A 20,839-nucleotide genomic window follows, 5' to 3' on the forward strand; every position below is an offset into this window, starting at 1 on the left:
AAAAGGCCTCATAAACGAGAGACAACCTGCTTTTTTGTTTGTTTGTTTGTTTGTTTGTTTTGGAGATGAGCACAATCAAATTAGCAGCATCACAGCAGCAGATGGCTGTCAGGTGAAAAGGATTAGAGAAACCACCGGGCTACACTTTCACCGGCCTAATCTTCAACAAATACACACACGCACACACACATCATGACACTATCAGACACATACGCAAATCATCAATACGCAAACCATCAAACCATCAATTTAAATTGACCAACACATCAGTACTAGTCTTTGTGGGAATCAGCAGCACTTTTGTCTGTGATGAGAAAAACATTAAACACACACACACACACACACACACACACACACACACACAGAGTCCTGTATCAGGTGAGGAGGATTACACACAGACAGTACTGTAGGTCGGTCATGCCGCTCTGGTCAGTGGTCTAATCCAATTAGCTGTGAGCAGCTAAAAGTAATGGGATTGTTAGTTAGGTCAACGTACAGACCTGCTTAGACATGACTGTGCGCTTGACATTTCAGAGGTTGCACTTGTTAGAAGTTGTTCAGCAAAGCTGTTGGAGTGTTTTTATAAAGTTGTAGAGATGCAGCCACACTGCATATAATTATAAAGCAACCACATGAGAGTTCAGTGTGAAACACAAACGCAGAGAGTTAAAAGCAGCCACGGAGCAGATGAGAGGTCAAGAGGGTTGTCTGAAGTTGTCCATCTAAAGGGATCAAAGGTCTCAGGGATAAAGGTGGAATCAGGCAGAATGGCGAGAACAAGCAGGAGTAATCATAAAACGAAGAAGGCAATTTTAAATCCTTAAGTGCAAGAAGACTGCAAACAACTTTACCAACATACATGACATTTTACTTTTTTATGCGAGAAAACAATACATACATATAAACACATTGTGATGTAGAATGAAACATGAAAACATCCTCGTCATCTGCTCGTCAGTATGATTGTAATACTGCTGTGATCAATATGGATACATATAGATACGTTTTTACTAAGTGTCATTAGAGCTGCAAATCTGCACTTTTCTGCCAAAGAATTTAAATATAAATGTAAAAGATGAATGCTAGATTTGGGATTATGGAAAAATGCTAATTGTGGTCATGCATAAAGAACTTAATTCAAAATTCCATGAAAAAAAATAAAATCCATTGAAATTCCACTGAACTTAGATCTGATTGTTCTGATTATTTGATAGTATTTGGTCCAATTTGATAACACTGAGCCTTAATCAATATGGAACCGTTCCTTTTTTATGTGAAAACATTTAGAAGACCAGACAAATTATCTCCAGATTAAGTGAATTTTAGCCACCTAAAATATATTATTATGAACATCTCTAAAGTTTCACTGTGGTTTTCAGTGATAGTGTTACTGACATGTTTATTCAGAGGCCTTGTAACACCAATAAAAGACACAAAACTCAGTTTTCATGGCTATAATGAGAATTTAATTCCTGCCAGTTTCGTTAGAGCGTTTTGATGTGACGGTGTCATGTATTCCTCGCAGCACATATGAAGCTATTTAACACACTCAGTTGATTCTGCCATCACTGTTACTTCATCTAAAGATGTTTATTATAAGATATTGAATTCCTTGAAAGTTTACTCCATATAAAAATAGTGTACATTACAAATTACTTGATTAAAAACTATAATTAGTGTAATAAAAAGGCCAGACATTTAGCCGGTGCTCCAGTCTAACATTACTTAGTATATTTCTTCAAATGAGGCCATTTAAGTTAGTTTCAGCTACTTTTATATTCATTGTAAAGGTTTTATTCCATATTCTATTATTTTGGCATCATCGTTGTGAATGGCACTGCTGTAATTCAGTATCTTGTGCTGCATTACTTCCCTATTTAGAAATTGCAGCATCGTTTTCCAAAACATCTCCTACATGACAAAGACGCATCTGTAGTTGTCATGTCGGGAACAGAGTGAAAGTGTCAGCCAGCCTGGATCAGATTTGTTTCAGAAGAACTGCAGCAGACTCAAAAAGAGAACAAAGCCTCATTGTCGAAGACTAGTTTATCAAAAGAATACACAATAATACTCATGTATGAAAAACATAGAAAACAGAAAATTAAAAACAATAATAAAATATACCTTTTTTCTGATCTACTACTTTTTTTTTAAGTAGCTCATAATAAATTGCAGTCCTCTCTGTTTTTCCAAGCTCGCACATTCATTTCCCACAGCATGTTCAGTCCTCTTCTGTCCACTTTGTCCTCTTCAGCGATTGGATTACATTATACACTTAAAATATTCTCAACCCAACCCATACAACTTGCAAAAATCATGGTATAACAGTATTAGAAAATGTTAAATTTGTGGCAAAACTGCCAAATCGACACCACAGGGCTTTTTGTTGACTTAACAAGTTGCATAACAGCATGAGATGAAGAGGTCCACTCACAGTGAACGTGTCTCTTAGTGCGGGTTCATTAAGGCCGATGCAGCACATTAATCTCACTAATGGAGCTTTTGCTCACTTCACTGTCAGGTGAAGGACACGGAGCTGCTTGTTTAAACATAAGAGGTGTCAAGATGGTGGAAACCAGCGTGCCTCATTAACCTGCACAGACACTCTTGTCAGCTCACAGGTGCTGGAAATCTGCTCTAACAGCAGCAGTTACACTGAGACAAATGGACAGTGTGTCTCCTGTAGGTCTCTAGTCCTTTTTTAATTGAACATTAAGTGTTTTTAATGCATTTTATTGCATTTTAAAACAGAAACCTACAGCTGGAAATTCCTGTGCATGAGTTTCCCAGTCAGCTGTGTGGCTCCTGGATTCATTTTTTCCCTTTTCTCTCCATTCACCCCTTTCTGTTTTCCACCCCCAGTAATTTCTTTTCTACTCGCTCTAATATGTCTGTTTCAGTCTCTGCATGTATTGCAAATGTGTCTGAGCAACGTCAGCACACGTCATGTATGCGTGATTTACTCTTGCAGGGTTAAAGGGTTAAAAGTTCTTTCAAAGAGACACGGCGACACCGTTCAGCTCTCACATGGCTTCAAACTCCAAAAGGACTCTGACGATTTGATTCCTGAACACATGAACAGAGTCTTCAGGGTCCAGATTGTGCCTTATGTTTGTTTGAGTCTCTTTAAATAACAATCAGAGTTGTATGTTTATTTATTATTTAATTATATATTTATTCTCATATCTCTCTCTCATATCTTTTATCACACCAGTCATATGTGTCCCCCTTTTTAGGATCCAGTTGTTCCACTTTCTAGGTCCATTTAGCCTTGATGTCTTTCTTTGTTCACTCATTGTGTTTGTCCTTCCTTCTTTTCATCCTTCCTTCCTTCAGGGTTGTGATCAGGATGTTATGCAGGACAGCAGAAAGTGATGATGGAGTGGTGAGAAACAGGAATCTCCGTTGAAAAATGAAAGTCAGAGTTCTCTGAAGAAGCATGCAAGAAATCCCATTCCTCTTTGCTTCCTATCTTCCCTTCCATCCGTTCTTCCTCGACATCTATCTATCCATAGTTGTGCTGAAAAATGGCCGCACCATTGTGAAAAGCTGATTTGTTGATGGAGGAGAGAAGGAAGCTGGTCAGAAAATGGAACTTGTGTGTCTTATCTCATCCTGAACAGAACCCTGAAAATTCACCTTGCTCACGTCCATCCTTCACTCTCCAACTCCCCGTCACCTCCTCCCTCTTTATCTTCTCTACCTCTCCTCCTTTATCACCCCCTTTCATCCATCAGCATGCTATTTACACACAAACTGGTCCACGAGCGTCGTACAGCGCTTGCACTTGACGTAACAGCACCAGTGGAACTTGCAGTGGCAGCGCTCGTGCTTGTAGGTCTTGAACTGGTCGTATCCTCTGCCGCAGCACATGAGCTCGCAGCCGTCCATGCCCTCTGAGGTTTTGTTGCAGAGGCGGCCCTGCGTGCCCAGTGAGCCTGTGGTCTCATTACGGAGGCAGTAGTCCGGGCTGGGGTCGATGTAGACCAGGTCGCCCGGGGTTGGTGTGTTGAAGCGCTTGTCTACCAGCTCCAGCTTGCCCTGAAAGTGGAGAGAGTCAGTTGGTGTAAGAGTTAGGATTATTCTTGTAATCACTGTTTTCTTCCTGACACCGCAGACAAGATGGATCTGAGTTCAATACCTTGCGTCCGATGCGCATTGCAGCTGCACTGTCATATTTCTCCTTCAGGAACTCTCCAACACGCCTGAAATCGGCCAGCTGGAGCCAACAGGTCTTCAGGCTGCAAGAACCTGAGACGCCGTGGCACTTGCAGGCTACGTTTGCGAGGTTGTAGACCGCCTGGTGGAGAGAGAGAGAGAGAAATACAGAGACGTTAGAGAGATGTGGTTTACTTACACTCAATTTCAGTTTAGAAAGAGATGTTTTAGTGTTAGCTTAAGTGTTTGGTTTAGCTTGCTGAATGTTACATATGAAATAAAAACTTTTTGCTTCAATTTTCAAATGATTATTGAAAAGTAAAAAGACTAGAAATATAAAATGGTAGACCTCTGGGCTGGTAGCTCAAGACCTCTTTTACAGTCTGAAACTTGCATGTTGTGCTGAAGAGCTACTATATTTGTTACTATGCTGCTACCATCTAGTGGTGAACATGTGCAAACACTCCCTCCTATCAACTTCTTAGCCAAGTGGTACAGAATGAAAGATATATGCTTAGATTTAACATAAAGGATTTAATATAGATTTATAAACTTATAGTTAAGGCTACTGCTGCAAATTTAAATGGAAAGGGCACTACATATAGATCCACATCTGCCAGCTGTGCACTTATCCACGCACTGCTGCAACTCCTGAGGGCCGTTTCTCCAAAATTAGCTTTAAACAGCAATAAATCCAGAGATATTCCTGTCTTGCGTCATCTGTCATTATTTTAACAGGAGGGCGTTTTGTCCTCCTGTTAAAATGTACATCACCAAAAGGGAAAAAACGCAAAGCAAAGACAAACAAAGAAAAGACTGCTGTCAGTACTACTCCACCAAACTAAAACAAACAGCTGACTGAGAATAGAGGGTCTACTACTAACCAGAGGAAACGTGGCTCTATTGTAAATCCAGTTTCCCACACAGTTCCTACTTTGAAAGAAGTCATTTTGAAGAATAGGTGTGAGAAAACTATGAGACGACAGATTAACAGTTTAGTTTAACAGTGGAATCACAGAGTGTTGGCTAAATGTCTAAAAATATGAATGTAAACATAATTCCCTGGTATAGATGCTGCAAAATCTTGCAATAATTTTCTGACAAAATACTATTTGTATCTCTATATAGTCGGGTCTTAGCCCCATTATCTTCATGCATTTTCACAGTTTCTTTGCAAAATGAATTTGCAAATTGTTTGGCTACGTCTCAACATAACGTAGATTGTTTTTCAAGAACAGGAAGTACAAGATTTATGGTCGTAGCAGCAGTGAACTTTAGGGGGAGCCCTTCACCCATGGAGGTCAGTTCAGCAGCATTCAATAAACTAGTCACATAGCACACCCTTCCTCCAAACACCCATAAATCATACCACATGCTGCTAAGTTGTGTGATGCTTCATGTTATAAACGATCAACACATTCATTATATGTGATTCCTATTTTTCTCCTCACACAAATGAAGCCCACCGCCCTGTGTCCTCATGTAGCCTGATCTCAATTACCTTCTCACCTCTGTTAACCCCTGCATCCCAAACACCCCTGACCCCAACCTCCGCCCTCCTGCTCTCCTGTCCTCTACTTTACTACCCAGCAGGCATAGCACTCGGCACCCTCCAATCCTGTCATTCGACCCCCGTGACCCCCTCATACGGAGAGCAGGGGACAATGACATTTTGTGAAGGCAGCAGCCTTATTTTGAGGGTTTGTGGTGGAGTAAAATGGAAAATAAAAAGTGTAGCTTTCTGAAATCCTTAAACTGCTCTTTAGCAGTGTATTTCTATTTGTACCTCTCTATTGTGAGAGAGGAGTTAGTGGGAAGTTCAGGATTAGTTTCATAGATACATCACCAGGATGACATCCTTATATTTTATGACTCCTTGCTGGGAAATCAGGGGAAGACAACAGCCTGATGCAGATCTATTTCTTAACTTTTCTTAACTTTTAACTGGTCTTGTTAAAAGTCCTGGACTTACTTATGGTTTCCGTACCTTTATTTTTAATTTACAACACATGCCAGCAGCTCATTATGATGACGATGATAATGATTATTGTTATTATCATCACTACAAGCTGCCAAATCAAAACGTGCATATACGGTATCTGTCTGTGTGTGTCCAGCATCATGCTGAGCTATTTGGTGGGTCGTGCCTACTGGGCGCAGTGACACTGGACCTGATGAAAACACACTGAGACACACACACACACACACACACACACACACATACTGACACACACACACACACACACACACACACACATACTGACACACACACACACACACGGCCAGTCATCCGTGGTGGAGATACGGTCTCTGTGTCAGGCACAATAGGTCCTGCTCAGACAGGGTTAGGGGTTAGGAGCCGTGTGTGTGTGTGTGTGTGTGTGTGTGTGTGTGTGGAGTTGGTGTAAGACTGGGGCAGAAATAGAGAAAATAGCCCACCCTTTGTGAGAGGATAAGCATTGAATGAGCGAATGCGTAAAGATAGAGAGATAGCAAGGACACACTTTCCTGCCTGATCCTCTTGTTGTTACAAATAAATACAAATAAATAAATTGCTGTTTATTTGTCCAGCTAGTGCTCTACTGTTGTTCATTAGTGCAGCTTCAGTGTGGTAAATGCAGGTGTTGAACTTTTCAGCAACATCCACACAAACAAAGGAACTCATTTTTAAATCTGTCTGCCTTAAAATCTCATACCACTTCTCCATGTTGTCATTTTACTTGGTTATTTCTTTCTACTCTATATGCACAACATATATCGCTTGTCCCTCCTCTGTTGCTCTCCCTGAGTTTTCTGTTAAAGAATTCTTTTGGGAGTTTTTAATTATCTGAACTGTGGGTCCGTACCCTGCGCAGACTGTGAAACCCTTTGAGGCAAATTTGTGACTTTGGGCTCTACAGATTAAATTGACATGGCTTTGATATTCTCTTACAGTTCCTCTGTCCTTATGAGGACATGTGATAACACTTTGTCAGCCGACTGCATTACAGAGAAAGACTAAAGAAAGACTATTTGTTGTGGTGTGTTGACTGAAACTTTTTTGGTTTTGTACAGACCTGCATCTGATTGTAAATCAAATGAAAGCTGCATGACAGCACTGCATTGGAACAAACTGCTGATTAGATGTTTCTCTTTAACATCCTTTTAATTAGCTTGAAAGAGGAAGCAAATGGATGTCGCACAGCGTATGACATTGCTTTATAAATAGCCTGTGTGCTTGAGCCATGATTAATTGAAGCTATACTATTACAACATAGACCTATAGTATGTTTTGTGCATTTATTCTTGATCAGAATTAAAAATGTGAGTGTGCTTGCACAATGTTTGGGTTTAAAACAGTACTGATATTTCAGTACTGAGGACCAAAGCAGAGATAAGTGCTCACAGTGACACATTCTTGTTTTTTTCTTTGGATCCAAACATACATAAAATGTCTCTCTTTTGTTATGACGTATTTTACAATCGATTGAGAGTTAACAGATACATTTGAAAGTTTACTTTGGTTTTCTGAGCAGAGGTGGCACCACAGTGGCCTGTTATTGCCTTTAGACAGGGAATGAACATTTAGTTGTTTTGGTCTCTATGTGACAAGGCCTGCCTCGTTTGATTTGTGTGGAACGGAGACAGTGGACCTAGGTGGCTGTGTGTGTGCGCGCGCGTGTGTGTGTAGGTCTTTGAGAGTCGGGGGAGTGTGACGGAGATCCATCCCTCACCCTGCGTCTCTGTCTCCAGACGTTTGTACACACAGACTCACACAGACGACCACGTTATCCGCCTTCCACACAAATGAAATGAAGCTGAGCTTGTGCGCGCGCACACACACACACACACACACACACACACACACACACACACACACATACACACACACACACACACACACACACACACACACACACACACACACACACACAGCGAGCAGCACACCCCTGTCACCTCTACAAAAGCCCTGCGGTTTGCCTTGTTCAACCAAGCAAGACAAATCCCGCTTAGGACAAACCAGCGTGTCCACGAAAGAAAGAAGAGAGAAAAAGAGAGAAGACGGGATAAAGAGGACGAGAGAAACTGTCTTCCTCTCGCTCGCTGTCCTCCTTTTCATCTCTCTCTTCTCCTCTCTTCCGTTTCGATGGACAGACAACAATGAAAGCCAGGGATCAAACAGTGGAGAGGAGGAAAAGTCATTCAAAAGAGTGTGTATGTTACAGAAAGGCAGAGGAACTGTGTGTGTTTGTGTGTGTTAATACAATCTCCCTCATACACTCTCCTATAGCCCCAATGGGACCCTCAGCAGAAACACAACCTCTCCAGACCCTCACCTTTGACCCCTGATACACTCGTACAAAACCAGGCTCACTGTCTCTCACACAAATCAAATGGAGCAGAGACGAGGACACACACACACACACAGACTCTCACACTCACACACACACACACACAGACTCTCATACTCACACACACACACACACACACACACACACACACACACACACAGCGTCTTTGTCTTACAAACAGCTTAAACAAAGCTCCTCTAACTGAAGATAAACACATTCTCCTGATCCAGAGTGTACTAGAATGGGCAAATGGACCTTTTACGAGGAAGGTGTGTATGTGTGTGTATGTGCGTGTATGTGTGTGTATGTGCGTGTATGTGTGTGTATGTGTGTGTATGTGCGTGTATGTGTGTGTATGTGCGTGTATGTGCATGTGCGGCCCAGTTGAAGATGAAAGGTTTCTTAAAGTGCATTTTTTTCTCCCCACCTGAAAGCATTTCGAAATAACTTCAGCTCTGATACCAGATCAGAGTGAGCAAAAAAACCTGTGAAACACGAGCACACTAGTTTGACAAAATATACCAGATTCATTCATCAATCATTTATCAATCCATCCGTCCGTCCATCTGTCGGCCTATTTCTTCTTCTTGTACACTTTTACTAACATTCACCTTTGAAATCTAATCATTTTAATCATTACGTGTGTTATTGTCTATTGTATGCATGTGTATACATATGTGTGTATGAGCTTCTGTGTGTCTGTGTGTTTGTGAGTGTGTTACTTCACTGGAATGTGCATTGACCTGGCGACCTAGCCAGACTCCAAGGGCGTTAGCAGTTATACCATTTGGACCCTCCCAATAAATAACTTAGGCACACACACTCACAAATACTACCAGGTCAGGCAATCGGGGGCCACCTTGACTCACACACACATTCCTTCCAGACTCATGGATATATATATAGAGAAGAGAGTGGGGTTAAGAGGAATAGATACACGTTTCATTCTGAATCTTTATCAACAACACACTTGGTCTCCTGTACCTGTCTCCCTGCTTCATTATTCTGCAAGTTCATCAGTGTTCGGGCGTGCTCAGCAGAACCACGTGGGTAATTCTTCTCTCTCTCCCTGGCGTCCACAAACTCCCGGGCAAATCGGTAGCCATAGTGCACATTGTCGCCACAGCCGCCCCACAGCCAATCGCGCGGCAGGTCTCGGGGACGAGCGGCACGGCTGCAGCCACAGGTGGAGAGCTCGCCCTCGCGGCACGCCCGGCTGATGGCGTTGACCACTCCGGCCGCGCTTATGGAGTAAGTGAAGGCTGTTTCCCTGGAGCCTGACGGACAGAATAGAGACAGATTTCAGCATTAAATAAATGTACATATTAGGAGACACTTAGACTAGTGTATCCACTGATATCTAAAGCTCATAGATAGCACTGAACACTCACATTGTGCTATGTTTTGTCATCGTGGTCATCATGTTTTTTATTTAGGGTGTGTGTTCACTGACAGGAAACATGGTAACTACTCAGGTTAACCCCCCCAACACACACACACACACACACACACACACACACACACACACACACACACACACACACACACACACACACACACACACACACACACACACACACACACACACACACACACACACACACAGCCCCACACCCACTTGACCTAACAATAGACAATAGCTGTGATTTTAGGCTCTAACTCTGTACCTGGTTAAACTCAACAACCTTAAATACCAGCCCAGTGATCCATGATACATGTGCAGCATTCACTGAAGTAAACATAGCATGTATTATTTGGCCTTTCGGTCCCAGTACCCAGGTTTTCTGGCTACTCAACCCTAAAGTTAAAGGGTTAGATTAGAATTAAAAAACACATTTTCTCACTCGTTTGAAAAATCCAGCAACAGTTTCCAGAAATAATGCTAATGCTACTCTGTGTCAACAGTTCTTTTGGGAACTACTTTCTACCAACTTATCTGTCCCTATTAAAACTGATGAAAGCTGAATTATTAATAGTAAAAAAGTAAAAATGTTTTTTTCTTAGTGGAATACGCAACACAGCCTGCATGTCTATCCTCCGCATTAATACACAAACCATTCAGAAGAAAAAAGGCCGGTGACGATGGCCTGACAGGTAGGAGGTTAAGTGCTCTGAAACTGAACATTTACATGTGAACAGCAAAGAGCGTCATTGTATTTCTGGTTGCGACTGAATTTACAAAGACCTCAGTGAGATTTTAGTAAACTCAAGCTTTTAACTTTATATAGGCTGAAATGTCTCCTTAAATGTCCTTATTCATAATCATATCTTCTATCTCTATTCTGATCATCCTGTAATGCCACAAGAGAAAACTGTTAATTTTAAATATTGACATTATAGAGGCCATGTCCTCATATTTTTTAACTTTGTCACTTTAATATTTCTGTAACAGCACCTTGTCACCAGTGAGTCTCTGCTGACTGATGATATTTTCATCAGATTTAAAGGTACTTTGTCACATGTGTCAGGCTAGTGCATTGTTTTATTCTATTCTTTAGTGGTTTTTAAACATCTAGCCAGGGACAACAGATGAATATGTTTTCTTTCTGTTCATTAATGTTCAAATAACTTGATGACAAATGAATAAATACTGTCATCCTTATTATTTTATGCTACTGTTCCTATTTATGTATTTCTTAGAGCATGTTATACTTAATTTTTTGATATATTACTGTACTTGGGTTGTACTGGTTTCATCTTATAGGTGGCCAGTAATATTACAAAGTTAGGGGATTGAAATCTACATCTAACATAAATGGTGCTTTGCCGTGTTATTTGTAGCCTGTAGTGTCGCTCTATAGTATATCATAGGATGACTTCAGTGTGGAATCAACACCTTCCAGTCAGACAGGCAGGCAGGTATGCATACAAAGCCGAGGCGTGTGAGCTCTTTATTCAGTTTTAGGAGCGGAGTCCCGGTCAGGATGCTCGTACATTATGCAGCAGGGCACAGAGACAGAGAGAGAGAGAGAGGCCGAGTGGTTTATGAGACTGCGGAGCCCAGACTTCAAATAGCAGGTCCGGATCTGCCGGCTCGGTGTCAGCTCATCAGCGCATTTCAAAAGAGGAGCCGCAGGACAATGGACCGACTAACACCTCCGTATAAACGCGGAGATAGACTGACTGTCAATAGAGAGACAGGCAGAGAGGGACGGAGACAGAGAAAGGCCAGCAAACACCTCGTCTGGCTGCCCGCAGCGGATTTGACACTTACTTGTTGATGAGCGGTTTCCCACATCGCCTGCTGGGCATTAGACGCGCATGAAACTGATCCAGGATCTGAGCCTTACTGAAATTACTGCATATAGATTTTTTTTTTTTTTTTTGCTCTTGATGACTGCTTCGCCTCTCTGTGCTGCTCACTGTTTGAGAAACTTCTCCCTGTCGTTGCGCATGCGTAAAGCGAGGAGTGGGTTGGTTTCAGGCGTAAAGACTGCGCGTCTCTTCGCAAAGCAAAGCCACTTTTCTTGGTAACGTTTAGAGAAAAATTAACACCTGACATCTTATGAATGCTACAGTGAATAAGAATAATAAGAAATGTTGTAGTCATCGTGAGGTATTTGTTTCCTTTACCTAATCCTATAGACTAATGGGTGGTGTGAAGAGTTTCGCATACTTGGAAAAACTATAGAAAAAAAGTTACTAAATACCAAAAGTACCCATAAATAACAATACTTTAAACTGTACAAACTATACCTAACACACAGCAGGGAAATGTTGGATCATGCTTAGACCACATAGGCACCCTGAATATAGTAATGATGGGCTTTAAGGGGAAAAACACGAAAGATCTTTTCACGACCTTGTCAAAAAAAAACAAGCATGATCACCCTGAACCTTCATTTATTGGACCAAGAGTGTCTCAACCAATACTCTGTTATACTTTTGATTTTGGGCTACTGTTCAGTTTATATTCTTGTGTAAACAATGATTCAGTGCTACAGTATTATTATTTCAGCCTGTTATTTAACTGACCTCAAATGACCCCTTCTGTTCTGTCAAATATTCAACACCCTGATCTGCCTAAGCTGTCCGTACACTTGTGTTAATAATCACAGTGCAATCATAGTAAAACTACTGCAGGATATGGAACTGTCTGCTATCACACATAGAATTGGAGGGAAAAGTCCTCTTAAAGGCACAAAAAAAACCTTCAAAACACAGGTCCGGAGCCTGCCGACACTCTCAAATCGATTGACAGAAAGTTTAAGACAGAAGCAAACTCACCAATCTGCATGACCCGACCAAACACTGATGTGTTGTCCACGGTGCTGCAGTTCCACCTCCTCTGTCTGAACTGGTACTGGCACTCCTTGATGCCTGTCTTGGCTCCGTCTCCGATGTAGATCATGTGGTCCTGGTACAGCTGGCACAGCTTCCTCTGGCCCTGCAGACCGCACAGGAGAGATTAGCAGAGACGAGCACATTAACGGGTTGATGCTTTAATGGTCCCTGTGGGGAAATTCTCCTTTATTTGCCTGTTTCCTGTGAGTCTGAAGAGGAACTTGTCGAAAGATCACAAATAAAAGAAATAAAAAATAAGGTCCTACTCTCACTCTTACCATAACTGAATCGGAGAATGAATTAGAGATATGTTTAACACATTTGTAATGTATGAAAATAAGTGTATAGCAGGCAGACAGGAACTTACCTGGGAGAGACCAGACAGCTGGCTGCAGAGAGGTTGAGCTCCAATGATGTACATCTCTGGCCGCTGGATCGGGGTCAGAGCCAGTGACCTGGGCAACAGAGGCCATATTAAGTCTAAATTTAAACCAATAAACTCTATCTGTTAGTCTTAAAGATAACTGGCACAGACAGGGTTTCTGTGATCTACGATTCTGTCTCTCTGAGAGGAGGTTGGTGCTGCAGAGGACAAAGTTCAGACACAAGTTTATTAGTCCAACTGGCCTATAAAGTGTAGATAAATGATCTTCTAGACTCTCCTGCTGTTCATCACTGCAGCCACTCTCCCTGTTGTGTGTGCCCACACACACACTAAACATGACTCTGACTCTTAACCCTTTCAGAATCAGAATTCAGAATCAGAATCAGAATTCTTTTACTTGTCATTGAGCACGAAGCACAACGAAATTGAAATAAAAACAGCAGCTCTCATGGACAGTGCAAAAACAACGAAAAGGTGCAAAAAGACAGAATGTGCAAAGATGAAAATAGTGCAATAGTGCACGGGGGGTAGGGGTATTTACGCTGGAGGAATAAATACAAATATATATATATATATATAAATATAGGTGAAAGTAAAAAGTAAACATTCCTATTTCACAGTTTGGTTGTATTTTTTTAGTGTTGATTGTACTAACTGACTTTGCAGCAGAGAATATTATCATAACACTTAACTGCACTACAAACTCAAATCCTATCCAGATTCTACATAAACTGACTGACCTCCTCGAGCATCCACTAACCTGCACATACCCTCTGCCACAGCACTGTGGCAGAGTAGTCCTGTAAGTCAAGAACAAGTGTGGCTAATTGACGGTCCTATAGACACAGCAGCAGGCCTCCATGCAGTGCCATTTGGGGCTCAGCCAGGGTAAATATTGTGACAGAGACCTCACATTTGTTCCATTCACCGTTAGTGCTCAAGACCGGAGCATCACCCCCCAAAACACACACATGGACACAAGAGGCAACACAAAGTCTAGTTCACATTTTTTTCCCCATTTGCCATCTCTTAAATAGCAAAAAGATATGATGAGAAAGTTGACTTCTGGAAAGACTTTTAAGGGTCAGATACAAAAGGTAGACCATAACCTCTAAAACTTTAAAAAGAAAAAAATCTGTCAACAGTGGTGTAGGACAGCTGCTCTCCCAGTTAATGGAGTTCATACTTTTCATCCGCCACCAAACCCCTGAACACATCTTTCGAAATGCAACACACCACCATCATTCAGCTACTCACCACCACGAGTTGGCATCCACCAGCAGCAGTTGGGAGCTGCAGGCGAGGAAGGCGGCTGCCAGCAGCAGATGTCGCAAGGCACCGGTGCGCCGTCTCCGGACAGGCCTGTTGTCCATGGTCCGCCGCGTCACCGCCACACAGCCGCTGCTGGGGAAAGTGCTCTGCTGTCGAGACATGGGCAGAAAATGAGGAGAGCTCCTGCTCAGTCCTGTTGGGTCTGTGGGTCTGGACGCAAACCCCTGAGCTCGAGTCCAACTCACGCGTGTCCTGGGCTTTGGTCCAGTTTTCCTAATCTGTTTTCTTAGTCCACTTGTCCTCTAACCTCTCCCTCCCCTTTCCTTCCAGCCTCTAGCACTTAGAAGTATGAAACAAATCTGCCATTCAAAAATATGCTGAAAAAAAGTCAACCATGAAAATGTAGTTTCCTGGCAGTTTCTCTCTGAATGAGAGTCGATAGCTGATCTGAAATTACAGCAGCATTTTCCCAAAAAGTCTGCCTGACAAATAATGTGAATCCAGTTTACTGGTTAAAACTCCAATTCAAAGTCGTGCGTAAAATGGTTTGGTATCAGTTTTACGGAAAGTGCGAGGCGATCTCTCCCTCTACCTTTGACTCTGAAAGGAGATAAATGAAACAAATGTGAAGAGTGTGGTCTCGCTGTTGTTTTGAGGAAAGATTAACAAGGAGATTAAAACGCTAATTGAACGGAAAAGCGACTGTTCCTTTCCCCTCTTGTCCCCTCACAGTCACTCCACATCTCTCTCCCTCTCTCTCTCTCTCGTCTACACTCCTCCTCCTCTCACCCCCACTTCACCTCAGACCCCCACCCTATCCCACCCCCACCCCCGTCCCTCATGCCCACTCCTCCTTGGCCATGCATTGGGTACTGGACGCACAGTCAGCTTTGAATGCTGACTGGAAGCACCTGTGATGCTGCGTTCAGATGTTTTGGACATGAACGAAGTGGGCAACAAGCAATTAAGACGTGGTGGATGATGGGAAATTACTCACTGTATTTTTTGTAGTTTTTACTCTCAGATTACTGCATCTGATAAAAGCTTTCTAAACAAAACGTTCTTCATCATTTCTATCTGACCAGTGATCACTAGAGATCCTCTTAAAAGAAAGATTTCTGTATTATATTACTGTTTAAACAAACAATCACTAAAGTTGGAAGAATCTGGACAGGATAGTGTTTTATAGTAGGAAAGAGCAAAATATAATCGTGTAGAGGAATGAGTTTGGGCCACATAGAGAGACGAGAGACACTGAGAGTTGACCGATGGGGGGTGAAATTCCTTTTATTAGCTGAAGTGAATGATTTGTTTGAATAAAAGGTGTGCTTCAACATCGTCTAATCCCCTCTTCTTTGGTCTGCGTAAAATAAAAGGCAACACACATTTACGCACCGACACACACACACACACACACACACATGGTCAGGAGTCCTGAAAAGTCCTGGAGTAAAGAAAAGGCGTGTTGAAGCGAGCTCTCCTCAATTCATATCCCGGTCAAAAGACAAAGTGCGGTTGGGTCTGTGGGCGGTGAACCTGCAGAGGAACCGGCTCTTTGATCTGACTCAGTGCCTCTCAAAGGACTGCGTCCACAAGCAAAGGTGGACGCAGTGGAGATTAAGTCTGAGGCCTCCAAATAACCTTGAGAAGCTGCTCTCCGAGGTTTTGAAATCATGCATCAGTACAACTGTGAGGTTCTTATTGTTAGAAGAGGCTTTACTAGACCAATAAGGGGGGCTGTTGTGTTGTGGACAGTTGGGCGGCCTGAATAGGTTTATTATAACACAATAGTCTGTTTAATTATGTTTTTAATCTTCTCGTCAACTTTTCGTTAAAAGCCCACTTTATAGAGGATTTCTGTGGGCGTTTCTCACAGTGGAGAGTCGGATGTCATTCGTCTCTGCATGATAATGGACCCGCAGCGATGTTGAAGCTGAGACCGCACACCTTTCATCTCCCGGGGTCCCTAAACTTCCCCACCACACACACACACACACACACACACACACACACACACACACACACACACACAGCTCTGTGAAGTGATCTAACTGGCTGCCTTCAGTATACATCTGATTGATATTCTGCTGTGGGCGGGTATTGGGTCAAAGTCAGGTTGAGCGAGAGAATAAACAAAGACAGAATGAGACACACATTGGGAAACACAGAGGTCATTATAATACGTGACAACACTAGAACTGGTCAGATCACCCAGAAAGTAACCTGGAGGGTGAATTAAACTGTTTCCTTCTTGTTTTTCCTCCTCCACCTCCTGTCGGACTGATGAACCTTGTTTGGCCTGTGCCACACTACTATGAGGTTACTATGACAACAGCGCCATCAGCTGGTAAAACCAATCTTCCCCACATAAACTCCCAGCACATGTTTTTGCTTTTGACACAATTGACACAATTATTTAGATTTTTACCTCCTTTGTAAAAAATGATAGTAATAATAATACTTATTTATATGTAGAGCACTTTTGTTGAAACACACCTAACAAAAGGTTACAAAACATAGAACAGACAACACTGATTACACATTAAAAGCAGTTCTACAGCAGTGAGTTTTGATTAGTGATTTGAAGACGGCCTCAGTCTGCTGTGCTAAAGGAGAGAGTTTCAGAGGGAGCAGCTATGAAGACGGCCCTGTCCCCGCAGGTCCAGTGCACGACTTAATGTTACACTACTGTTGCGGTGAGTGCTGCCTTTAAATACAGTTTTAAGGTAAACTTACTTGTACTTGAGTATTTCTGTCCTATGCCAATTTATACTACTACTCCACTACATTTTGGAGGCAAATATTCTACTTTTTGCTCCACTAGCATTATTTAACATGAACTAATAACTAATACATCATATATATTATTATAAGTGAAGCTACACAGCAGTATATAAAGTGATTAAAGTTAGACCCTCCTTTATCAGCTGCAACATTAAAGTAACCAACATATTACTGCATCAGTAATTATGATCCAGTTATATATCTGAAATGGGCCATTCTGCATAATGAGTACTTTAACTTTTGGTACTTTGTGTATTCATATTTTGATGTTTATACCTTTGTAATGTCACTTAAGTCAGATTTTGAATGCAGGAGTTGTAAATGTAGCAGAGTGCTGTAGTTCACTGTAGTATTACTACTTTTACTTCCACCATTGAAAATATGTAATATGTAGTTAAAGATAAAACTCTCCAGTTGGAGCCTCGTGTCACAGATGTCTATGAGTTGTTAGCAATTCCGCAAAATAGACATATTCAACTAAACGTCTCAGAACCTGAAGTACCAAAGAGATAAAAAATAACTAATATTTCCCCAAAACACAAAGATTAGAGAAAAGTTCAAAAAATGAATCACAATTTGTGTAGCACAACTTTGTTTTTTCTTCTTTCCGACCCCATTAATAATCTGGTGACTCCTCAGATTTCTCTTTCTCCTCAAGCAGTAATATACTATTTCATATCAGTGACAATTTAATAATGTCATATAATGAATCAGTCGCAGGGGCAACTTTTCTGTCAAACAAGTACTTTTACTTTGATTAGGAAGTTTTGCTGCTATATTTCTGGACTCTTACATAAGTAGGACTTTTGAATTAATTTTTAATTGCTTTGCATATGTGAAGGATCTGGATACTTCATCCAGCACTGTTTTCAAACATTAGTTAGTGTACCGAAATTTAACATGACTCCAAAATGAGGAACTTTGTGCATCAGATGAAGACCAAGCAGACTCCTGTTTGAAAACCACAATTTTAGAAACCAGAATCGATATCATTGTCTTGATATTCAACATTAGATGTTTTAAAAAAACTTACACCTGCTTTAGTCTCAGCTCAGCATAAAGGATGTCTTTGTATGTCCTGTATTGTCACCTGCATTGTAGCTGCAGAGATATTCAGCATAAGGAAAGGCTGGGACACAGCAGTGACTCATGATAATGACAACCAGCAGCAGCAGCCCCATTGTTTTATATTCAGTCTGTAACTGACAGTACAGCGCCCCCTAGTGCCAGCCTGTACACAGTCTCTGCTGTAGAGAATAGATGTTCAGACGTCCAGAAATTCTGGTAAAGATCAGAGGCATTTTTTCTTGTATTCTCACATCTTAAAATCCTTGTTTGCACTGTTGATGTTTTTATGTTTCCAGATGATCTGTATTTTGGTTGAGATCTGAGAGCCAAATTGAAATAAATAGGTTTCTTCTCTTGAGAATTCAGCTAATTAACTACAGAGAAACAGGCCAGCGGCTTATTCTGGGACATGACCCAAAGATTTCAGAAAAACTGGACTGGAGCAGCCATAATGCTGTGAAACAACTGCTGGTTTTACTGGTAAGTTGTGATGTACTTATTGAAACACAAGGAGGAGCAGTTCAGCCATTGTGCACTCCTGAGTCAGAGGGAGGGGGTTAACCAAGGCAGGGAGGGGTGAGGGCACAGATACAAAACTTGGACCAAGTTAGGTGAAGAAAGAAAGACGTAGGAGGGAAAACAGAGAGGGTTAAAAAGAGAGGGAGTGTCCAAGTAATGGATACACGGAGAGAAAGGGAAAGACAGTGAGCGGTAGAGGACTTATCCCCAGAGGATATGAGCAATAGCCATGCAACAGGGAGCAATGCCTGAGAAAGTCGGCAGCTCCTCTCTGGATTAACAGCAGCCTCACTTTTTATTGCCTCCAGTGCCAGACTACAGTGAGCGAAGCAGCCAGCTCTCTCCTGCAGGGAAACCAGCTGTGGTAGTCTGAGCTGATCCCCTGGAAGCTGCTCATGCCAAAATGCTAAATATCAATTTTTAGAAATGACTTTCGCTTGAAAATTGATCACCCTCTGGTTAAATAGAGTAGAGAGTCAGGGTAGAATAGAAAAGAGAGCTTACATATGATATCTGAGAGGAAATTCAACATGTTCTCACTCAGGGAAACATCCACAATTTTGCTAAGATGATTAAATTTTTGGGTAGAAGCAGCTTGAAACCACTTAAAATGACACCTAGATTATATTAGTGGATAATTATTACAGATGTATTATTGTACATGAGGCATTTTACTGTCGTAGCAAGTCAAGGTGGAGCTAAAATGTACTGTTTTACATACTGTTGGTAGTTTAAATATATGTGCATTGTAAAGCTGGATCAGCAAAGTAACTTGAAGCTATAGCTGTCAAATAAATGTTGTCAAGTATAAAGAACAATGCTTGCTTCTGTAGCCGGAAATAGAAATGCAAGTACCTCAGATTTGTACTTCAGTACAGTACTTACAACCTGAACAGATTATTTTCTGCTGCCTCCACTGGGAACTGCAGAACACTGACCGTGGAGCCTGCAGGGATTCAATTATTTGCTAAAGGACACTTCAGCAGGGCAGATGTTTATATATAGAGGCACTTCAACCATTAGTCCACCATTGGAGGGATAGTCTTTGCACTCTCCAAGCAGCCAATACTGTCACCAAGTGAAACGACATTCCACACATGCAGTATAATCTGTCCCATTGTACAAACACACCTACAGCACACTGTAACTGCTCAATTTCTATTCTGAATATCATTAGTTTGGTTTACCTGCTTTCCTATCAGAAATCTTTTATCTAACCCACTACTCTTCTTTTGAACATGTAAAGAAAAACAAGGGAGAGCAGTCGTGGGAATAAATGCCACTTTGGACGTATTTGTAATAACTAAAGAACTGAAAACTACAAATGCAGCCACAGAAAACCCCACGGGATGATGAAGCTACCTGCTCCACTTACTACAGATACGCCTCTCTCTATGTCTATCCTCCTTTGTCTCTGTTTCTTCGGATCTCTTTTCCAAAAACACACATATGTACACACACAATTACACACACCCATGTGCGGCAACAAACTGCCAAAGGCAGCTGGCTGCCGGGAAATTTACTGCTTATAGCGTCCTCACACACACACACACACACACACACACACACACACACACCCTTGGGGGAAATGCAGTGGGACTTGGAAGCAGCTGAGAGGGGCTTTGGAGAGACCTTGGGCTTCATATCTCTCTTTGTTGTTTTTTTTTTCAGTTTACATGTGTGGTTGCATGTATGGTGGTTTATGGAAGCCCATCCTCTTTCTGTTGTTCACCCTCCATCACTCCTTTCCTACCTCCCTCCCTCTCTCTCTCTTTCCTTCTTTCTTCCCACATTCTCTCGCCCCCTTTCTCTTTTTGCGTCTCTTGTCTTCGTCACGTTCGCTCTCCCCTCTCCTCTTTCACTCGCTCCATCCCTCGTTCCCCCGACTCTGTCCATCTCCTCCCCTCTTCCCTCCATCCATCCTTCTGTCAGCTGGCAGAGGATGAGTCATGCCTCTAGCTGGGAGGCTAAAACTCTCTCTCTCCATCTCCCTCTAAATATATCTTCTCTATACTTCTCCTCCCCACTCTTTCTATGT

At 41.9% G+C, this 20,839-nt stretch overlaps 1 protein-coding gene across 2 annotated transcripts in view; it reads right to left on the reverse strand.

Moving 5' to 3' along the window:
- Positions 1 to 2,028: 2,028 nt before the first annotated feature.
- Positions 2,029 to 20,839, reverse strand: part of wnt5b (wingless-type MMTV integration site family, member 5b) — a 37,141-nt gene continuing 18,330 nt past the window's right edge. Inside the window, exons 2-7 of one of the 2 annotated variants that reach the window (XM_070854142.1) lie at positions 14,416 to 14,579; positions 13,141 to 13,228; positions 12,717 to 12,876; positions 9,474 to 9,766; positions 4,142 to 4,300; positions 2,029 to 4,041 (exon numbers count right to left, since the gene is read on the reverse strand). In XM_070854142.1, coding sequence (XP_070710243.1) covers positions 3,742 to 4,041; positions 4,142 to 4,300; positions 9,474 to 9,766; positions 12,717 to 12,876; positions 13,141 to 13,228; positions 14,416 to 14,531 — 1,116 coding nt within the window. In that variant the 5' untranslated portion in view covers positions 14,532 to 14,579 and the 3' untranslated portion in view covers positions 2,029 to 3,741. Of the gene's footprint in view, positions 4,042 to 4,141; positions 4,301 to 9,473; positions 9,767 to 12,716; positions 12,877 to 13,140; positions 13,229 to 14,415; positions 15,134 to 20,839 lie in introns of those variants that run through there. The other variant, XM_070854141.1, reaches the window with a different exon arrangement.

This window comes from Pempheris klunzingeri, chromosome 22 (genome assembly GCF_042242105.1).
Source record: "Pempheris klunzingeri isolate RE-2024b chromosome 22, fPemKlu1.hap1, whole genome shotgun sequence".
NCBI lineage: Eukaryota > Metazoa > Chordata > Actinopteri > Acropomatiformes > Pempheridae > Pempheris > Pempheris klunzingeri.